At 46.3% G+C, this 18126-nt stretch overlaps 1 protein-coding gene across 1 annotated transcript in view; it reads left to right on the top strand.

The window, feature by feature from the left end:
• RERG (RAS like estrogen regulated growth inhibitor) overlaps positions 1-15569 on the top strand; it is a 105008-nt gene extending 89439 nt beyond the window's left edge. The window contains exons 3-4 of the mRNA XM_056847350.1: positions 10828-10901; positions 15112-15569. Of these exons, the coding sequence (XP_056703328.1) occupies positions 10828-10901; positions 15112-15519 (482 nt within the window). The 3' untranslated portion in view covers positions 15520-15569. The remainder of the gene's footprint in view (positions 1-10827; positions 10902-15111) is intronic.
• Positions 15570-18126: the final 2557 nt, after the last annotated feature.

The raw sequence follows: 18126 nt of genomic DNA, 5'->3' as shown, positions 1-18126 counted from the left end.
CTTCTTGCAAGAACCCCCAAGTTTTGTAAAGATTGGGTCGGGGGGGGGCTGAGATATGGGGCCTGAAAGGGGTCCCCCTCCTTAATGTGCATCTCTGACAATGGGGGTTTGCAATTAGCAGAGCTTGCCGCCCACTCCTGAAGCTCCCAGCCCCGACAAACAGCTGAGCTGCAGGGAGCAAGGGTGGGGTAGGTGCGAAGAAGTTTGCAAACCATGGAAAGCAACACATTTGAGCCATGCAAACCGTACAAAGCAACACATTTGCAACCATACAAACCATGCAAAGCAACATGTTTGCAACCATGCAAAGCATGCAAAGCAACACGTTTGCAACCATGCAAAGCAACACCTGACACCTGGGAGTTTGCAAACCATGGAAAGGGACAGAGGCAGCTAGCTATGCATAAGGAGCAGGAGGGGGTGGAATTTCCCCTTTTGCATCGGACTCAGGACCAGGCAAATGCATTCTTTAAGTCACAATTTGAAAACTAGTTTTGAGCAAGCATCAAAATAGACCTAACCGATCTTATGAATGAGAGAAAACCTGAGGACACACAACTGAAGCCCCCCCCCTCAAACCAGGGAGAGAGAGACTCAGGGGGCACCCCCCCCCCCACAGAACAGGCGAAAGCCCCCTTCGGCTTCCCCCCCACCCACAGAAACTGCTCCCTCCCCACACACACACAGACTCTGCTTCCCCCCCCCACACACACACACACACAGGAGAAAGATTATAGAGAAAAGCCCCAAAATGGGTCTTACTGTGGATGTCTTCTATTCCATCAGGGGGCACCCCCCCCCCGCAGAACAGGCGAAAGCCCCCTTTGGCTTCCCCACCCACCCACAGAAACTGCTCCCTCCCTCCCCCCACACACACAGACTCTGCTTTCCCCCCACACACACACACACAGGAGAAAAATTATAGAGAAAAGCCCCAAAATGGGTCTTACTGTGGATGTCTTCTGTTCCATCTTCTTCGCACCTGCCCCACCCTTGCTCCCCGCAGCTCAGCTGTTTGTCGGGGCTGGGAGCTTTGGGCATGGGCGGCAAGCTCTGCTAATTGCAAAACCCCATTGTCAGAGATGCACATTAAGGGTGGGGAAGAAGACCCAGCTTGGCCACCGATTGGCCGCAGGAGAATGCTGCTTACTAACTGACGGTTATGCTGCTGCGCCGAACCCCGAATTTGCTGAATTTATTCGCCGAACACCCCAAACTCGCTGGATTCGGCTCCCCATTTTCCCGCCTTTTTTGAGTTCAGTTCCATCCGAACTAAAAACCGCCGAATCAGGGGAAATTTGGCTGTTTTTCGGTTCGGGACAAACCGAATCGACAGCCCTAACTCTAACCACTATACCACCCTGACTCTGTATGGTTTCTTTCCATTCCCACAGCAATCCAAAGCCAATCAGGGACTCCCATAATGAGCACAGCGGTGTCACATAGCTGATCAGGTGTGGCTACACGATAAGGTCACTGAGGACAAGCCAGGTCATTGGTTCTCACATTGTCCTCATTCTGAATGCCAACCAGTGGCGGACTGGCCAGGGGGTCAGCTTGCCCAATGGCAAGTGGGCCCTGTGGGCCCCTGATGAAGTGGGGGGCCCTTAAACATTAGACAATATGTTTAAAACGTGAATGCCCTTTTAGTAGCTTGAAAACATAACAGAAGTTTTAATATTATTACTGTGTGCAACTAAAATTTACGTTGTATTACTATTTTAATTTTTTTTAAAAATTCATAAAATCATTTTTTGAGGATACTTTATATTTAAGAATATAATAAACAACTCTGAAAAAATAATTCTGATTCGGGTTATGTGAGGCCGATGTGTACGTTATATAGGCTCGGATCTTTACTATTGCGACTTATAGTTGTGGGTGGGCCCCCTTTGTGTCCTAGCAACTACTATATTTAGACCCAGTCCGCCACTCATGCCAACCATCACAGTGGTCGGGGAATTTGGCCAGCATTTCCCTGCCTGCCACACAGAAGGAGCTATACCTCCTGTGCCCACATGAGCGCTCTTGCCCCCCCCCTTTGAAATTACCTATTAGTCAGTCATTAATAGGACCTGAGGCCCTGCTTCAGGTGTCCCTGCAACCCACAAAAGGGCCTTTTTAGTCGTGGCACCAAAACTGGGGAACTCCGTTCCCAGGGATCAGAGCTTGTCCCCTTCCATCGCTGTGTTCCACCAGTGGGGGAAGGCTTTTTTGTTTTGTCTGCTGTTCCCTCAGTGGCCTCTCCTTCCTGCCCTGTGTTTTAATGCTGGTTTTGTGGTTTTAGATATGTATTTTCAAGCAGATCTCTCTAGGGCCCCAAATTTTAAATGTCAGCTGAGCATTAAATATGTGGTTGCCCCGGCAGCCTATTTAACTAAACTAGAATCTAACAACAGCAGAAGAGCATTTACCTTGGCAATTCCTTCTGCCATGCTGGTAGGCACTTCCTTTTGCCATGCTGGTAGGGAGATTCAAAAAGATCCCTGACTCAGAAATATTATGTTTATGCTCGATGGGGGAGGTGGAAACTACGGAGCACATGAGCTTCTGAGATGTCCATATTACAAGGAGGCCAGATCAAAATATCTCCAGCCAATGTTAATTGGGCTTCTTGGTGAATCTGATGCGGCTAAACTGGAATATCTGTTGTCTGATAGAAACCACTGGGTATCCAGACAAGTAGCCAAATTCTGTCCAGGGATATGCAAGACACCGGGAAATGATATTAAAGCTGACGCAGAGTTTTAAACCCATTTGACTAGCTCAAATGTTCATGCAGCTATTTTTGTTGTTGTATTGAACTATTGTTTTAATGATGTTTTAACTTTGTAATACTGGTCAAGGACCGCAATAAATTATAACGAACGATATGTATTTTACTTTTGCTTTTATGATGTCTTTGAATCCTCTATTTTAAATTGTTAGTAAGGTTGCCAACTCTGGGTTGGGAAATACCTGACAATTTGTGGGTGAAGTCTGGGAAGGGCAGGGTTTTGGCTAGGGGAGAATCTCATCAGGCTATAATGCCATGGGCAAAAAAGAAAAAGGTAGTCCCCTGTGCAAGCACCGGGTCATTACTGACCCATGGGGTGACGTCACATCCCAACATTTACTAGGCAAACTATGTTAATGGAGTGGTTTGCCATTGTCTTCCCCAGTCATCTCCGCTTTACCCCCAGCAAGCTGGGGTTAGTCGCAGCTCTCTTTGAGCTCTCTCAGCACCACCTACCTCACAAGGTGTCTGTTGTGGGGAGAGGAAGGGAAGATGATTGTAAGCTGGTTTGAGACTCTTTAAAGGTAGAGAAAATGGGGTATAAAAACCAACTCTGCTTCTTCTTCAATGGTCTGCATGTATTTCAGAATGTTTTACTGGTTTGTGGATGGCTGCCAAATACACTAGCTACAAGCATGGGATAAAGCATGCAGAAGGCTCTTTTGCAAATGAAACTTACTTTTTTTAAAAAAAAAACCTACATGTTTAAATCATTTCCTTTGCCCCCAGAAAGAGGTCTCTCAAGGCCTTTGGTTTGTTACAGTGGCAGCTGTACAATGTTGTGGCAAGCAACAAGATACGTGGAATAAGCATTAATTGTGGTCGTAAAAATATGTTTGGGCTCTCACCAACAAGTATTACTTGGCCATCTTATTTCTTTCTCAGGCCGCTGGGAAATAGCCAGAATAGCTTTTTTGGGGGGTGGGGGGTAAGGGACCAGTTTCTAAAATCATTGACAGCAGTGTGTAAATATGGAGTAAGTGTGGAGTTCTTAACAATAACAGTTTGCGGTAGGAAGTTTCAGTATGGAATTTCCAAAGTGCCTCGGCCAGTGAAATCAAATCCTGGAATGGTTTTGGAATCCGGTAGGAGCAGATTGTGCACGTCAACCTTACAAGTTTCTGATCTAGGCATTTCTCCTTTCATTTTTTTTTAATTAAAAAAGGGAGACCAAAAGAAATGATACTGTCCATTCAGAAGGGAGGACCATTTCACGATACCAGGAGCTATTGAAGGTTTGCTCCGTTTCCAGTTCAGACTAGGAAGAGGAAATGTGTGCAGAGATGTGGAGTCATGGTTGTTTAGTGTCTCAGAGCATGTTTTGAAACGGTACCGCAGATGTGGATCTTTTTTTTTAATCAATTTTTTAAAAAATCTCATACAACATAACAATAAACACATACAACATTACACATACATTCCACTACATACTTAACAGTTCACGCCGACATCAAGATCTACATTCAATACCTCATGGAGAGGGTCAAATTTGTTACTATCTAATCGTAGTCTTACAAGTAATTAGCACTTTATCTAAGGAGGAGCTAGCTTGCCAAACTTAATTGTTATTATCTCATACTCTTTACCTTTAATAGGACCCTTAAACCGTATGTCTAAAAGACAAAAAGCACTACCTTTTTATTATAGCAATTTTTTAAATGTACCTTCACATTTAAATGAAGCCATGTTTCATTTATATGAATACTTTACCCATTGCATACTTACTATACTATGCCATTAAACTGCTACATAATCATAGTGCAATTTCCAATTTTTGAGAAATTCTTCCATTGGTCTTTTATTCACGATATTTGTCAGCTTAGCAGTCAGAGGAAGAACCTGGTCCATATCTGATGGTCCATATCTATTCATGGGTGGACCTTGGCAGATATGGGAGCCAAAATATGTATTGGGTGAGTCATCTCTGGGGTTAACTGGGGTTCAGAGCTTGATGCTCGGGTTTGCTAGGATATGCTTTTCCCCCTTGGACCAGCAACCCTATCCCACATGAACACATGAAGCTGCCTTATGCTGAATCAGACCTTGGTCCATCAAAGTCAGTATTGTCTACTCTGACCCGCAGGGGCTCTCCAGGATCTCAGGCAGGGGTCTTTCCCATCACCTACTTGCCTAGTCCCTTTAACTGGAGATGCTGGGGATTGAACCTGGGACCTTCTGCATGCCAAGCACATGCTCTACCACTGAGCCACAGCCCCTCCCCGAGGGCAGTTATGCATTTGCTCAATGCAGTGTTTCTTCTTCTTGTGTGCTATCCAACCCTGTGGATTGCCAAGCACAGGGGTCCCCAGCATGGTGCCCCTAGATGCCACAGCACCTGCCAACACCTTTCCTAGTGCCTGCCAAGTGCTTTGAGAAAATTGGTATTACCAAGTGGGGTTTTTCCCAGGAAGTCTTCTGATTGGCCGTTGGGGATTACCATTGGCTTTGCAGATTTTTTAAAATGGTGCTTTGGCAACAGCTGCCACCACAGCACAAGGATCTTCACTGTGTGACCGAAGTAAGCTGTGGTAGCCATTTTATGGTTGGCTCCACCCACTGTGGCAGCCATTTTATGGTTGCACCCACCATGTTGTGTCAGAATTCCAACGGTGCCCGCAAGCTCCCAAAGGTTGAGGACCCTTGGCCTGGCCGATGTTGGATCCTTGATCTCTGGTGCACCCAGTACTTTTTTTTGCGCGCGTGCACACACAAAATGCCAGTACTCATAAGGTTACACCAGTTTCCACCCATTCTGCCCTCAGTATTTTGGAGTGCCCTGAAAAAAGGTGCCGGCACTCAAAACTAGCGAGTACAGTCATGAAAAATCCCTGGTTCCATCAATATAGACTGGCATGTTCACAAAATGATATTGCATGAAATAAATATATCACTCCCTGGATAAAACAGCTAATGACACTTTCTGAGACGCAGATAACCGCGTTATCTGCTATTAAGTAGATCGGTGAGTTGCGTGAGAGACATGACTACTATTCTCCTTAGAGTCAAGAAGAACTTAATCTTCATTTCCCCCTTTTTTTAAAAAACAGTGAAATGGCAGATAATTAGCTAACGGCTGTTAAATCTAGGGAAAGAAATATAGACTGGCAGTGAACTGCATGTACTTCCCAACATCAGATCCTAAATTAATCTGGAAAAAGTATTCAATTAGTTTTGGATGCATAGTTTTATTCAGAGCATTCGGCAAACAATGCACGGAACATGAAACTTTCATGCATTCCTGCAGGCCTTTCGGACTCTCGGAAAGGTGATTTGCAGGGTCCTGGGACCCTGTGACAGAATGGCTGTACAGCAGGGGTTTCCAAAGTGGTGCCTGTGGGTGCCGGGGTGCCCGCAGACACCTTTCCTGGTGCCCACCAAATGTTTTTTTTAGAAAGTGGGTGGGACCAAGTGGAGCTTTTGCCCAGCGGGGCTTCTGATTGGCCATCGTAGATTTGATTGGCTGTGCAGATTTTTTAAAATGTTGCTTTGGCAGCAGCAGTCACAACAGCATAAGGATCTTTACTGTGGGACTGAAGGTAAACTGCGGCAGCCATTCTGTGGCTGGCTTTTGTGGCCGGATTGGCCAACCACGGCAGCCGTTTTGTGGGGGCACCCACCACGCTGTGTCGGACTTCCAGAGGTGCTCATGGGTTGAAAAGGGTTGGGGAATCCCTACTGTGCACGTTGGGGAGGCTAGAGTGAGAAAGGACAAGGGGGCTCCCCTCCTAAATCTGCATGGGCAGCTCGTCCCCTTGACCCTTCTTTCTACAACCCACATATCCATACGGCCGTTTCTCTGCACAGATCCCCCAAAGCCAGGAATGACCTTCCCAGGAATCAGAAGAGGCTGCAGGAATGGCGGGGAACGTGGGCAAATTTCCAGGCACGAATGGATGGGTGTACGCTACGGATTTTGTTTTTCAGATTTTCACAGCCAACTCCGAACCCATAACTTTCTTCCTGCTACCACATCACCATCTGTGTCTCAAACACTATTCCAGTTGGCAAAGGGGGTGGGAAGAGAATATTCAAGTCTCGTTTTGGTCTCTCTTCTGTCGCTGCTGCTCCTCTCCACTCTCCTCCACCCAAGGGAACTGGTACAGCATCTATTATGGAAACCAGCATTGGAAATGTACCTTCATTTCTCTCCCGTATCGGCATGGAAACAGACAGGAGGCATTGCCTCGGGCTCCTTAAGAACCCGGCTGAAAGCGCCAGATCCTCAAATGCCCCACAGGGACTCGCAGAAGCGAGGAGAAGTTCGAGGCAAATGTGAGAAAGAGCCTGGGGGTCTTTCTTTCATGCTTGCCTCAAGATGCAACTTTCATTTGTGGCCGGAATAAAACGAATTCAGCTTGAGAACTTTTCCGCAGTGCCGCACGAGCTGAATAATGCAAGGCAGTCTGCTGCAATAAACGGTGTTGGAAGTGAGTCCATAACGGTTTGCGAGCCAAGGGGGAATGTTCCTTGGCTGCTTCTCCACATCTTTTTTTTTTGTCTTTAATATCCACCAGATGGTCTAAAAGGTATTGAAAATCACAGCCTGAATTACTGCACGTGCAGGCATCTGTCCCTTGTTTCTTCCCCCCTTCCCTACCTTTCCGCCGTTTGGTCCTAAGGCAGCTTATACAGAGTGGACGTGAAAAAGCAGCTCCTGTTGTCCCGGCTGTACTTTTGTGCTGTCTTTGAGGCAGAGAGGAGTTTTCCTCCCTCTCCCAAAATACTAGAACTCGAGGGCATCCAATGAAGCTGGCGGGCAGTAGATTCAGGATGGACAGAAGGAAATACTTCTTTACGCAGTGAGTGATTAAGATGTGGGATTAACTGCCAGAGAATGTACTGATGGCCACGGGCATAGACAGCTTTAAAAGGGGATTAGGCAGATTCATGGAGGACAGGTTTATCAGTGGCTACTACCCATGGTGACTAAAGGGAACCTCCATGTTCAGAGGTAGTAAACCTTGGAATACCAGTGCTAGCAGGGAACATCAGGGGAAGGTCTTGTCCTCTATGCCCTGTCAGTAGCCCTCCAGGGGAACCAGTTGGCCTTTGTGTGAGACAGGATGCCGTGTGCCGCACAAATCTATTCCGTCCGTTTTCTGCTTTTCATCTCTACGCTTCATCTTTGTAAGGACTTCGTGTATCTAGCAGTTTAGAGGTTAATTAATTGGTGGGGAGGAAGGTACAGTCGGTCATTCCAGTATGCTGTAGCCTGAAGTTTTCTTGCGATGGTGGTTTTTTTTTTTTTTTTAATGAAAAATAAGGATTTTGGGCATGGATCTAAATATTTAGTGTGAGTTGGACATATTTCACAATAATGGCTTTTGAGCGCCTTCTGGAACCCGATATGGTGGAATCGAATCAAACTCGTTAAAATAACAACACTGATAAAAATATCCCAAGTTATGCCAATGACCAGTCAAATGTAGCTACCAAGGACACAGAGAAGATAGTGAAAGAACAGGTGTGATGTGGGTAAATCTGTCTAGGCCACTTTATGTTTTAAAATTGGAAGTGGCAGCTATGGGGGGGAACTGATTTGGGTCAGTGGTAAAACTGTGTGGGAAGATGATTTAACCCTTTCACCCTCAGCCATTTCCCCCACTTCCGTTTTATGCACAGATAACAGATACCCTGAGTCGCTGCCGAGATGGCAAGAAAGTATACAAAGGCATATAAATATTTGTACAGCACATGATCCCTCTCCAGGGAGATGGAGATGCATCTGTTTCCCTCTATCGTTCCTTTCACCAGTAGGTGAAGACTTTCGGTTTTTGTTTGGTATACCCCCAATAATTCTTATTGGCCTTCCTCCCTGGTTCTGGTGTTGTCTGCTTGTCTGTTTAATTGTTTTTTTTACTGAATGACATTATATAATATTTGAAATGCTGCTTGGATATTCAAAGGTTTGAAAGTCTGCCACCTCGGGGGACTTGCACCTGGAGGTCCCTTAACCCTTTTTTTGGAAAGGTTGGATAACTAAGAGGAAGCAATCCAGCCGCCCCTTATGGTTATGGAACCAGTGGCCAATGAAGCAGAATAAGGTCACCTGACCACACCATTCCCGAATCCTCCTCGGGGGGTTCATCCGCGATGGAACTACAATAAGGTTGCCAGCTTTGGGTTGGGAAATTCCTGGAGATTTCAGGAGGGGGTGGAGTCTGGGGAGGGGGGGTTGGAGAGGGAAGGGACTTCAGCAGGGTATAATGCCATAGAGAGCAAGGTAAGGAGATTGTAAGCCGATTTGTTTCTCCTTAAAAGGTAGAGAAGGTCAGCATATAAAAACCAACTCTGATCTCTGTTGGCTGGAGACCACTTGTAATTCCAGGAGATCTCCAGCCACCACCTGGAGGTTGGCAACCCTAGCCTACAAACAAAGATTCCTATTGTAACCACTGAGTTTGGATTTTGAAGGAGGTGTCTGCAGCCCTGATAATAAATCTGCAAGTTAGCTTTGTATTTTTGCCAAGCTGGGGGTTCAAACATTATCAATCTTGCTTAAAGAGTGAGATGTTAAGATAAGACCAAGAAGATTGATTAGCAGCCTGAGTTTCTAGGCCCAGTTCATTTCCCTTGACTCAGAGGCATGGAGGGCTTGCAACTCTGGTAGTGCTCCCATAAATAGATCAGTCATACGTAAGGAAGCCGTTACTTGGAGCTCCTACTTGAGATAAGTGAGGGGAAGAAGCAATAATTTCAGCAAGTTGGGCAATGAGACAGCCCTTAAAAAAATCCATCTGTTCTTTTATGACTAACTCCATGGCTACACTTGATGGTTGTCTTGGAGAGGTCCTTGGGCAGAAAGAAGCCTTATTATCTTGTGATGATGTTACCGGTCCTAATAGGTAGAATGAGAGGCTTGGCCAACTCCTGGGCTGTGTGGTCCAGCAGATGGCGCTGGTTCATCCTGCATCATAACAAGATTACTACAGTTGCAGGTTGTCGATTTCAGTTTCCAGCTGGTGCTTGAATCCTTATATAACCCCCCAAGGCATTAAAACCCTCCAGGGCACACCCAAGAAGACATTTTCCTGCGCTCTTGGTTCAGTGCGTTCTCAAAACGAGAAGACCCGTATAAGCAGAGCCAAATAAGCGAAAGCGGGACTCTTATCTTTCGGCATCAAAACTTTGCAAAATAAAACTTAAGATTCCCCCCCCCAAAAAAAAACGAATTTAGAATAAGACATTTCAAATCTGAAATTCAAATTTTGAAACTTTCCCTCAGAACGATATATATCAGTTGCCACATACTAAATGCCACTGCATGTCACCTCTCAAATACCATCCAATAACTCGCTGAGTGCTAGCGAATTATGCTAGCAAATATTTTATTCGTTTTCCGTGAATGTTCGAATAGTCAGAGAAAATTCATTCACAGAGGAGAAATTTGAGGTAAACTTGTTTCTGCTCCATTTCCCCTCTCCCTCTGATGTTGCACTGTAACTCTTGTCAGGGGAACTGCACAGTTCCTATTGTCTCAACTGTCACAACCAGCTGCCATGTCGACTGAATGTGGACCAGCATGGGGTGGAGTTGCAGTCACCTGTGGACCTCAGCATGTCCATTGGTTGCCTACCCACACACACAGTGGATGTGCCCTAATTAGGGATGCTCAAACATCCACCATTGTGAACAGGGAGCTGGTATTTTGTTGATTAGTTTGCCTGTTTGCCAACCTATTTATGGCTGTTCGACAGGTTGTTTCGCTGTATTCCTTCCTAACAAGAAGAAGAAGAGTTGGTTTTTATATGGCGACTTAAGGGAGACTCAAAGTGGCTTTCAATCACCTTCCCTTCCCCTCCCCACAACAGACACCCTGTGAAAGAGGTGGGGCTGAGACAGCTCTTAATAGAACCGTAACTTGCCCAAGGTCTCCCAGCTGACTTTGTGCGTAGGAGTGGGGAAACCAACCCTGTTCACCAGTAGACTTCTTCTCTTGGAACAGTGGGTAGTAAAGGGCATCAGAACTAGTGGGCAAGACATAGAAATATGATGTACCCTCGCTGTTTCGCTTTGCGGTCTTAACGTGTTTTCCTCGTGTTTGTTCCAAGAGTCTACTTATCGCCATCAAGCCACCATAGACGACGAAGTTGTTTCCATGGAAATACTAGACACAGCTGGCCAAGTGAGTATGCATGCTACTCATCCTTGCAACAGAGCTTTGGCACTACTCAAGCGCAATTAACACCATGGGAAAGTTCCCAGGTGTTTCTGTTCACGATACTAGACACTGGGATGTATCCAACTGTGCGGTTTGTCTGATGGAATGGCATTTCTGTTTGTGGAAATGGGAGGAGGAGCAATTTCTGCCAATTTCTGATTCCCACTGCCGACCCCCACTTTGTCCCCGGTGTTGTCCCAGAGGGGTGGTCCGCTAACACCCACAAGAACAAAATTGTGGGGGTACCAGTGGGCTGCGGTAGCATGGGGAAGTGGGAAACGCCCACCTTGTGGGGCCAAAGGAGGTTGGATACCTGGCAGTCTTCTTTGAGGAGCAAAGAGAAGTGGTCACGAGCCAGGAAGGCCCTTGGGAGAAAAGACATCAGTAGCTTGTTTCTCCCAAGAGCAGGAGCACAGCCTGGTCTCTTAAACCCCCAAAAGGCAAGCATGCTGGACCTCTTCCTCTCAGGCGACAGGCCTCCCGAGAAGTCAGTGTGTGAACAAGTTCCAGAAGGGTGGCCCATGCTAGACTGTTGTAGAAAGAAACTGTAAAATGGATCCTGAGGTACCTTCAAAGACTTAACACATTTATGATGGGACACACAGTCAGGGGACAGACGCTGCATCATCGGAAAAAAAATGGTCTTCCGAGGGCCCAAACTGAAATGATAAAGATCACAGATCCCTCTCAGTTCTGTGAAAAATATGTTTCACCTTCAGCTATGAGTCAGACTGGGGATGTACAGAAAGGGAAGAGGGGGTGGAAGCTTTCATCTTCTCCCTCAATGACACCAATAATAATCTGTCTCTCCTCAAATTTTTATTTATTAAACGAAAAGATCTTTTACATACCGAAGAAGATCTTTGTCATATTTCTTTGGCTCCTAAATTGGTGGGATTGTAGACACGTAACTTCAAAAAATTATGCAGTGGGGTGAAAAGGTGGGAAAAATCATGAGGGAGCAATTGTTTGTTGTATCCTATACCTTTCAGATAACTCATATGGATGCATGTATGTATAGCCACTATGAAAATGATATAGTATGTTCTATCAATCAAGTTTATTTCGATACAATATCAGCTCTGAATAGTATGTTCTAATAACTTCACCTAATAGAAAATAACGAATTGGAGAACATGGAACCCAGATGAGCATGAAGAAAGGACACACACATACACAAAACCTGACAGTTAGCATTTGGGAAACTCTGAGATTTCACTTGTCATATCTGTTTTCCAGCCAATTCACATCATTCCCTCACAGCGGGGTGTAGTGGTTAAGAGTGGCAGACTCTAATCTGGAGAACCATGTTGGGTGACCTTGGGCTAGTCACAGTTCTCTCAGAACTCTCTCAGCCCCACCTACCTCACAAGAGGAAGGGAAGGCAATTGTAAGCTGGTTTGAGACTCCTTAAAGGTAGAGAAAATTGGGATATAAAAACCAACTCTTCTTCTCTTCTTCATAAAAACACACACTGCCTATTTAAATGTTTGAATCTCCTAGATAAGAAAGATAATTTGGAGCTATTGAAACCACAATACAGAGTTCTTCCAGGTTCTCAACAATGTTCCGGAATTAACATGGAGAAGAGGAATGGAATCATTTTAATTATTCTATCTAAGGGCGCTTTCACACATGCTGAATAATCCACTTTCAATCCACTTCCAATGCACTTTGCAGCTGGATTTTACTGTGTGAAATGGCAAGAACCACTTGCAAACAATTGTTAAAGTGGACTGAAAGTGCATTAGTCAGCTTGTGTGAATGCCCTTAGTAAGAGTGAACTGTATGGCCCCTCTATGGATGGTAAAAGCAGCGCAGTAGGGCCACCTACAGACTCCCTGTATAGGTATAAAATGGTTTTGTAAAGTTAACATTAAAAAATTAAAAAATGGTCCGTTGAGAACTAAACATGCTCCAGAAGGGAAGGAATATTGAGATCTGATGAGATTCAGTTAAAAGAAGAGGGAGGAGAAATGAGCCAACTCCCTGAGTACTTCGAGAATCCTGGAAGGGAGAGATTTTGAGGGTTTCCAAATTATCTCCTTCCCACATACTGCAATTTCTCAAGGTCCCCCAGCCTGTCGTTATATGTAAGAGTAAAGTTTATGGCCACCATTATGACAACCAAAGCAGGAAAAACAGGTCATCAACAGACAACGCAGAGGTGTCTCAAGAGATGGCCCGTGTATCCAGGAAAAATGACTCTGTAAATTAACTAAAATCCTATAAAATGGTCCAATGAGGGCTAAATATGGCCCAGTGGCACAGAATGTTAAGAGCAGCTAAATATTAGTTAAAGCCAGTGTGCTTTCTCAGTTAGAGTGTTTGACGAGGCCTGCGGGGGACCTAGATTCAAATTCCCACTCATTGTGAAACTCATGCAATGAGAAACTTATTCAGCCCATTGTCTTTTATAACCTACCACACAGGGTTGTTGTAAGGATAAAATGGAGGAGAGGAGAACTATGTTAATTACTGTGAGTTCCCAGGAAGAAGGGCAGGATACAATATACTAAATAATATATAAAAGGGAAAGGTGGAGGAGAAATCACCCTACTTAGTGTCCAGAAACCTAAGAGAATCCGGGGGGGGGGGATTTTAGAGATGGGGTGCAAATTTCTGAATTGCTGCCCTCCATCACAGTTCTTTGCAGATCTCTCCATATGTTATCAATATTTACAAATGCAGAGACTAGGCTGAGATTTTGAAGGTATAAAAAGCAAACATTCGTGCAGGATGGGCTAATCTCCCCCCCAAACCCACGTTGTGATTTTTGCTTTCTTTGCATGCTCTCCATCTTCCACCTGGTCAAGCCAGATCCAGGCATGTATAATTCATATTCTAATATGCTGAACAGCTGATTACTCATTTTGGGGTTGGGGCCATACCGAAAAGGGAGGGAACCACCGCATAACTGCACAACATGTCAGAGTGCTTTAAGTGGTCTCTGGGAAAAATGCATTTCTTTGGAGGTTTGGACTGAACAAAGCCTTTGCCTAGAGTTTTAAAAAGTTTCTCTCTCTCTCTCTCTCTCTCTCTCTCTCTCTCTTTTTGCAGAGTACAGGTGGGAGCCGGGGGGTGGGAGTCAATTGCCCGCCAGCCTCACCCACTAAAGCCTTAGAAATGCCAGTGGCATGTCAGGCTGGATATAATGAAACAGTCAAATCCCCTTCCTCCCCCCCACCCCACACCCCTTCTCTCAGAAAGGTGACATCTGGCAGGGAACCGAGTTTTGGAGGTTGAAACCCCTAGAGAAGTCTTTTCCTGGAGACTTCAGGAAAAGCTTCTTTGATTTGACCTGACCTGCCCAGTAGCTGGGGAAACAGAGATATTAGAACTCCTTGGCATAAGGAGAAGGGTCTCTTTCGTGCTAATTCCACCAAGGCAGACTCTTGCCCAGGGCCTGCTGACGATAGCCAGTGCCATCTTTTGGGCATGAAGTATGGGTCATTGGGGGTGTGGGGGGAGGTAGTTCAGAATTTCCTGCATTGTGCAGGGGGTTGGACTAAATGACCCTGGTGGTCCCTTCCAACTCTATGATTCTACATGCAGAACCGCAGGCCTGAGCAGAGGCGCCAAGATAACGGGAACTTTTTAGAACCACTGTAACATTTAAGCTAAACAGCCTTCCTTAGGTCCATCCACTAGGACACATACAGAGGGAGGGACAGAGGCAATAGGGGAGTGGACAGAGGGAGAGAAAAGCCCCTCTGGGTGTGAGGAAAGACTGGTGGATGGCATGTGCCAGGCGGATGACCACTGGTGCCCAGATGCCTCGGAGGGAAGGATGGAACAGGGCCCGCAGATCAGAGCAGGTCTGTTCCACGATAGTCCCCAAGATGAAAAAAAGAGAGTTAGTAATGCTCCTTTTAAAAACATTTTCTTGTGCATCAGTTGTAGCCTCTCATTGTTCACACTGGAAAATACCAGAAAGCTATTGATAATTTTGGTCACAAAAGAATGCAGAAGAATGATGTTTTCCATTGCTTTGTTTCGTTAGTACCTTGGCCCCGGAGAGCTTCCTCCCGCTTTTAAGGGTCACAAGCATTATCCAAAGCATGACACTGCTAAATCAGAATAAAAATATCCGCAGGCCAGAACAAACCTTTTAACGTCTCTTTTTCTGTCTGTTCACCACAAACCCGCTTCCGTCCTTTCTGTTTCCAAACAGGAAGACATTATTCAGAGAGAAGGACACGTGCGATGGGGCGAAGGCTTTGTGCTGGTTTATGACATCACCGACCGGGGGAGCTTTGAAGAAGTCCTCCCCCTTAAGAACTTGCTGGATGAAGTCAAAAAACCCAAGAACGTCACTCTGATCCTAGTCGGGAACAAAGCGGACCTGGACCACTCCAGGCAGGTCAGCACCGAAGAAGGGGAAAAGCTGGCCACCGAACTCGCTTGCGCCTTTTACGAATGCTCCGCTTGCACGGGGGAAGGCAACATCATGGAGGCCTTTTATGAGCTCTGCCGGGAGGTGCGGCGCCGGAAGATGGTTCAGGGCAAGACCCGGAGACGGAGCTCCACCACTCATGTCAAGCAAGCGATTAACAAGATGCTCACCAAAATCAGCAGTTAAATATGTTTCCCTCCCCCAAATATTATTGTAAAGCAGGTTAATCTTGGGCGGAGAGAGATTGCAAGGCTAGGCGGTAGTCAGTCGGCAAGATTGTTAAAGCTTTGTGCTTGTTTAACTATCCCATGTTCCTCCTCCATAGGTTAAGTGAAGTGAAGCCAGTGGTTGGTACGGGAGCACATGCTCATCCTCCAGTTGACCCTGCGAATTGTATCTTTCAAAATCAATTCACACTAGGGTTGCCTACTCTGAGTTGGAAAATTCCTGTAGATTTGGGGATGGAGCCTTGGGAGGGTAGGGTTTGGGGGAGGGGTGGGACCTCAGCAGGGTCTAATGCTGTAGAGCAGGGGTGGCAAACTGATTGGTTACAAGGGCCGGATATGACATCAGTGTCACTTGGTTGGGCCGGGGAAACCCATCCGCTTCACCAGATTAGCATCTGCTGCTCCTGTGGAGGAGTGGGGAATCAAACCTGGTTCTCCAGATCGCAGTCCACTTCTCCAAACCACCTCTCTTACGCTGGCTCTTGGGCCAGTCACAACCTCTCTGCCTCAACCCTGGCAAGTATTTGGATGGGAGATCTCCTAGGAATACCTGGGGCGTGACGCAGAGGCAGGCAATGGCAAACCCCCTCTGAACGTCTCTTGCCTTGAAAACCCCACCGGGGTCTCCAGTAGTCAGCTGTGACTTGACGGCAAAAAGAACGTGAATGGGGTCAGTTATATACTCTCAGCCTAACCCACTTCACAGGGTTGTTGGGAGGATAAAATGAAGAAAGGGAGAATGTTGTAAGCCCCTTTGGGTTCCCCACTGGGGAGGAACGTGGGGTGTCAGTGAAGTAAATAACTAGATCTTCAACATCCTCAATTAATAAGGACAAGGAGTTCAGGCTGGTCTGTTTGGACACCGTTGTCCTGTGCGTTGTGTTTAGGATCCAGCTCAGTGGTTTCCTGTCTGCCTCGCCTCTAAGCAGAAGGCAAAAGGAAAAGAAAGCAAGGAAACTCTACACCCGTTCTGGAACTGCAAGCTCTGCTGAATCAGCCTGTCTGCTGAACGTGCGATGTGGCTGCCAGTCGTGACGCGGGCTGGCTTTGCCAAGCTCCAGTTCAGACCTGAGTCCCCTGCAGTTTTATCCCATCTACAGGACTGCCCCTTCTGGCCTTTTCTTCGGGTGTGCTGCGCCTCCAGGGATTTTGCCTCTGCATCTTTCCTCTGCGTTGTCAGCAGAAGTTGCTGCTCAGACCCTTCAGCTGATTTTGTGCTGCTGGAAGGCTGGATCCCCCCCCCATCCCCCCACCACAAGGGCTGAATCAGATTAGGGGAGGAAACAAATTCCCACGGAGAATTATCCTGGCTCAAATCTGCGTGCAAAAATGCAGCCGTGTCTTTCACCCTCTCCTCTCCGGCTTCTCACCCTCTGGCTGCTGATGCCGTCTGCGTCTGCTGCGTAGGAATCAAAGGCCCTTAAATCTGCACATGGCCAGCTGATTAGCATATGCCTGTCCTATCCCACCAATCAGGAGGCAGTGTGTAGGGTTGCACAGGGGCGTGCCCAGAACCCCTGGGAGACTCCAGGGGTGCAGGGCATGAGGAAAAGGACATTGTTGAAAAATCGATGTCACTTCCAGCTAAAACCCGGAAGTGATGTCGCCAATGCTTTAGGATTTTACTGATCTCCAAGACTGGCAAAATTGTAGCGCATCAGCAACATCACTTCCAGGTTTTAGCTGGAAATGCCATCGACGCATCAACAATGCCTCCCCACCCCACACATTTTTCGTACCACTCAGCATTGCCAGGGAAAGGGTTGCCGACCTCCAGGTACTAGCTGGAGATCTCCCGCTATTACAACTGATCTCCAGCCAATAGAGATCAGTTCCCCTGGAGAAAATGGCTGGTTTGGCAATTGGACTGTATGGCATTGAAGTCCCTCCCCAAACCCTGCCCTCCTCATGCTCTGATCCCCAAACCTCCCGCCGGTGGCGAAGAGGGACCTGGCAACCCTAATCGGGGAACAGGTGTTTCTTCAGGTGTTTGCCCGCTGAAAACAAGCAAACGGTATCCCTACTGTAGATGCATCTTTAAAAAAAAAAAAAAAAAAAAAAACAGCTTTTGGTCCGTCAGTGTGCAAATGGGACACAGCCCAGTTTTATGCATGTGTGCTCAAAAATAAGGCCCACCTGCAGGACTACCAACTCTAACTTTTTAAAAAAATCTTTCTTAGGCAAGGCTGGGAAAGAGGTCAGGGAGGGACCTAAAGGAGGGCCCTCAATTATTTCTGGCAACTTTGGGAGCAGAGCCAAGCTACTTATTCACTTATGGCCCTGGTTTGCTACCTATAGCTCTAGAGCAAAATGCGGCTTAGTGTGGAACCAAATATGGCTTTAAAAAGATAAAGAAAATGAACCCTTTATGTTAAGGTACATTGGAGGAGTAATTGGGAGGCTAGAATAACCAGCATGGCCTAGGTCCAGAATATGCCACGGGGGAACTACTCCCATTAAAGGGAATGTCATCTAAAGCTACCAAGAAGAAGGCATTTTCTATAGCAGTGCTCAGACTTTGGCCCACTTTCCCTAGGTATGTTTTCCCACCACTACTAAATTTTTA

The sequence above is a fragment of the Euleptes europaea genome, chromosome 3 (assembly GCF_029931775.1).
Source record: "Euleptes europaea isolate rEulEur1 chromosome 3, rEulEur1.hap1, whole genome shotgun sequence".
Lineage (NCBI taxonomy): Eukaryota > Metazoa > Chordata > Lepidosauria > Squamata > Sphaerodactylidae > Euleptes > Euleptes europaea.
The sequence above is the reverse complement of the archived record's forward strand: the minus strand, read 5'-3'. Positions and strand labels throughout refer to the sequence as shown.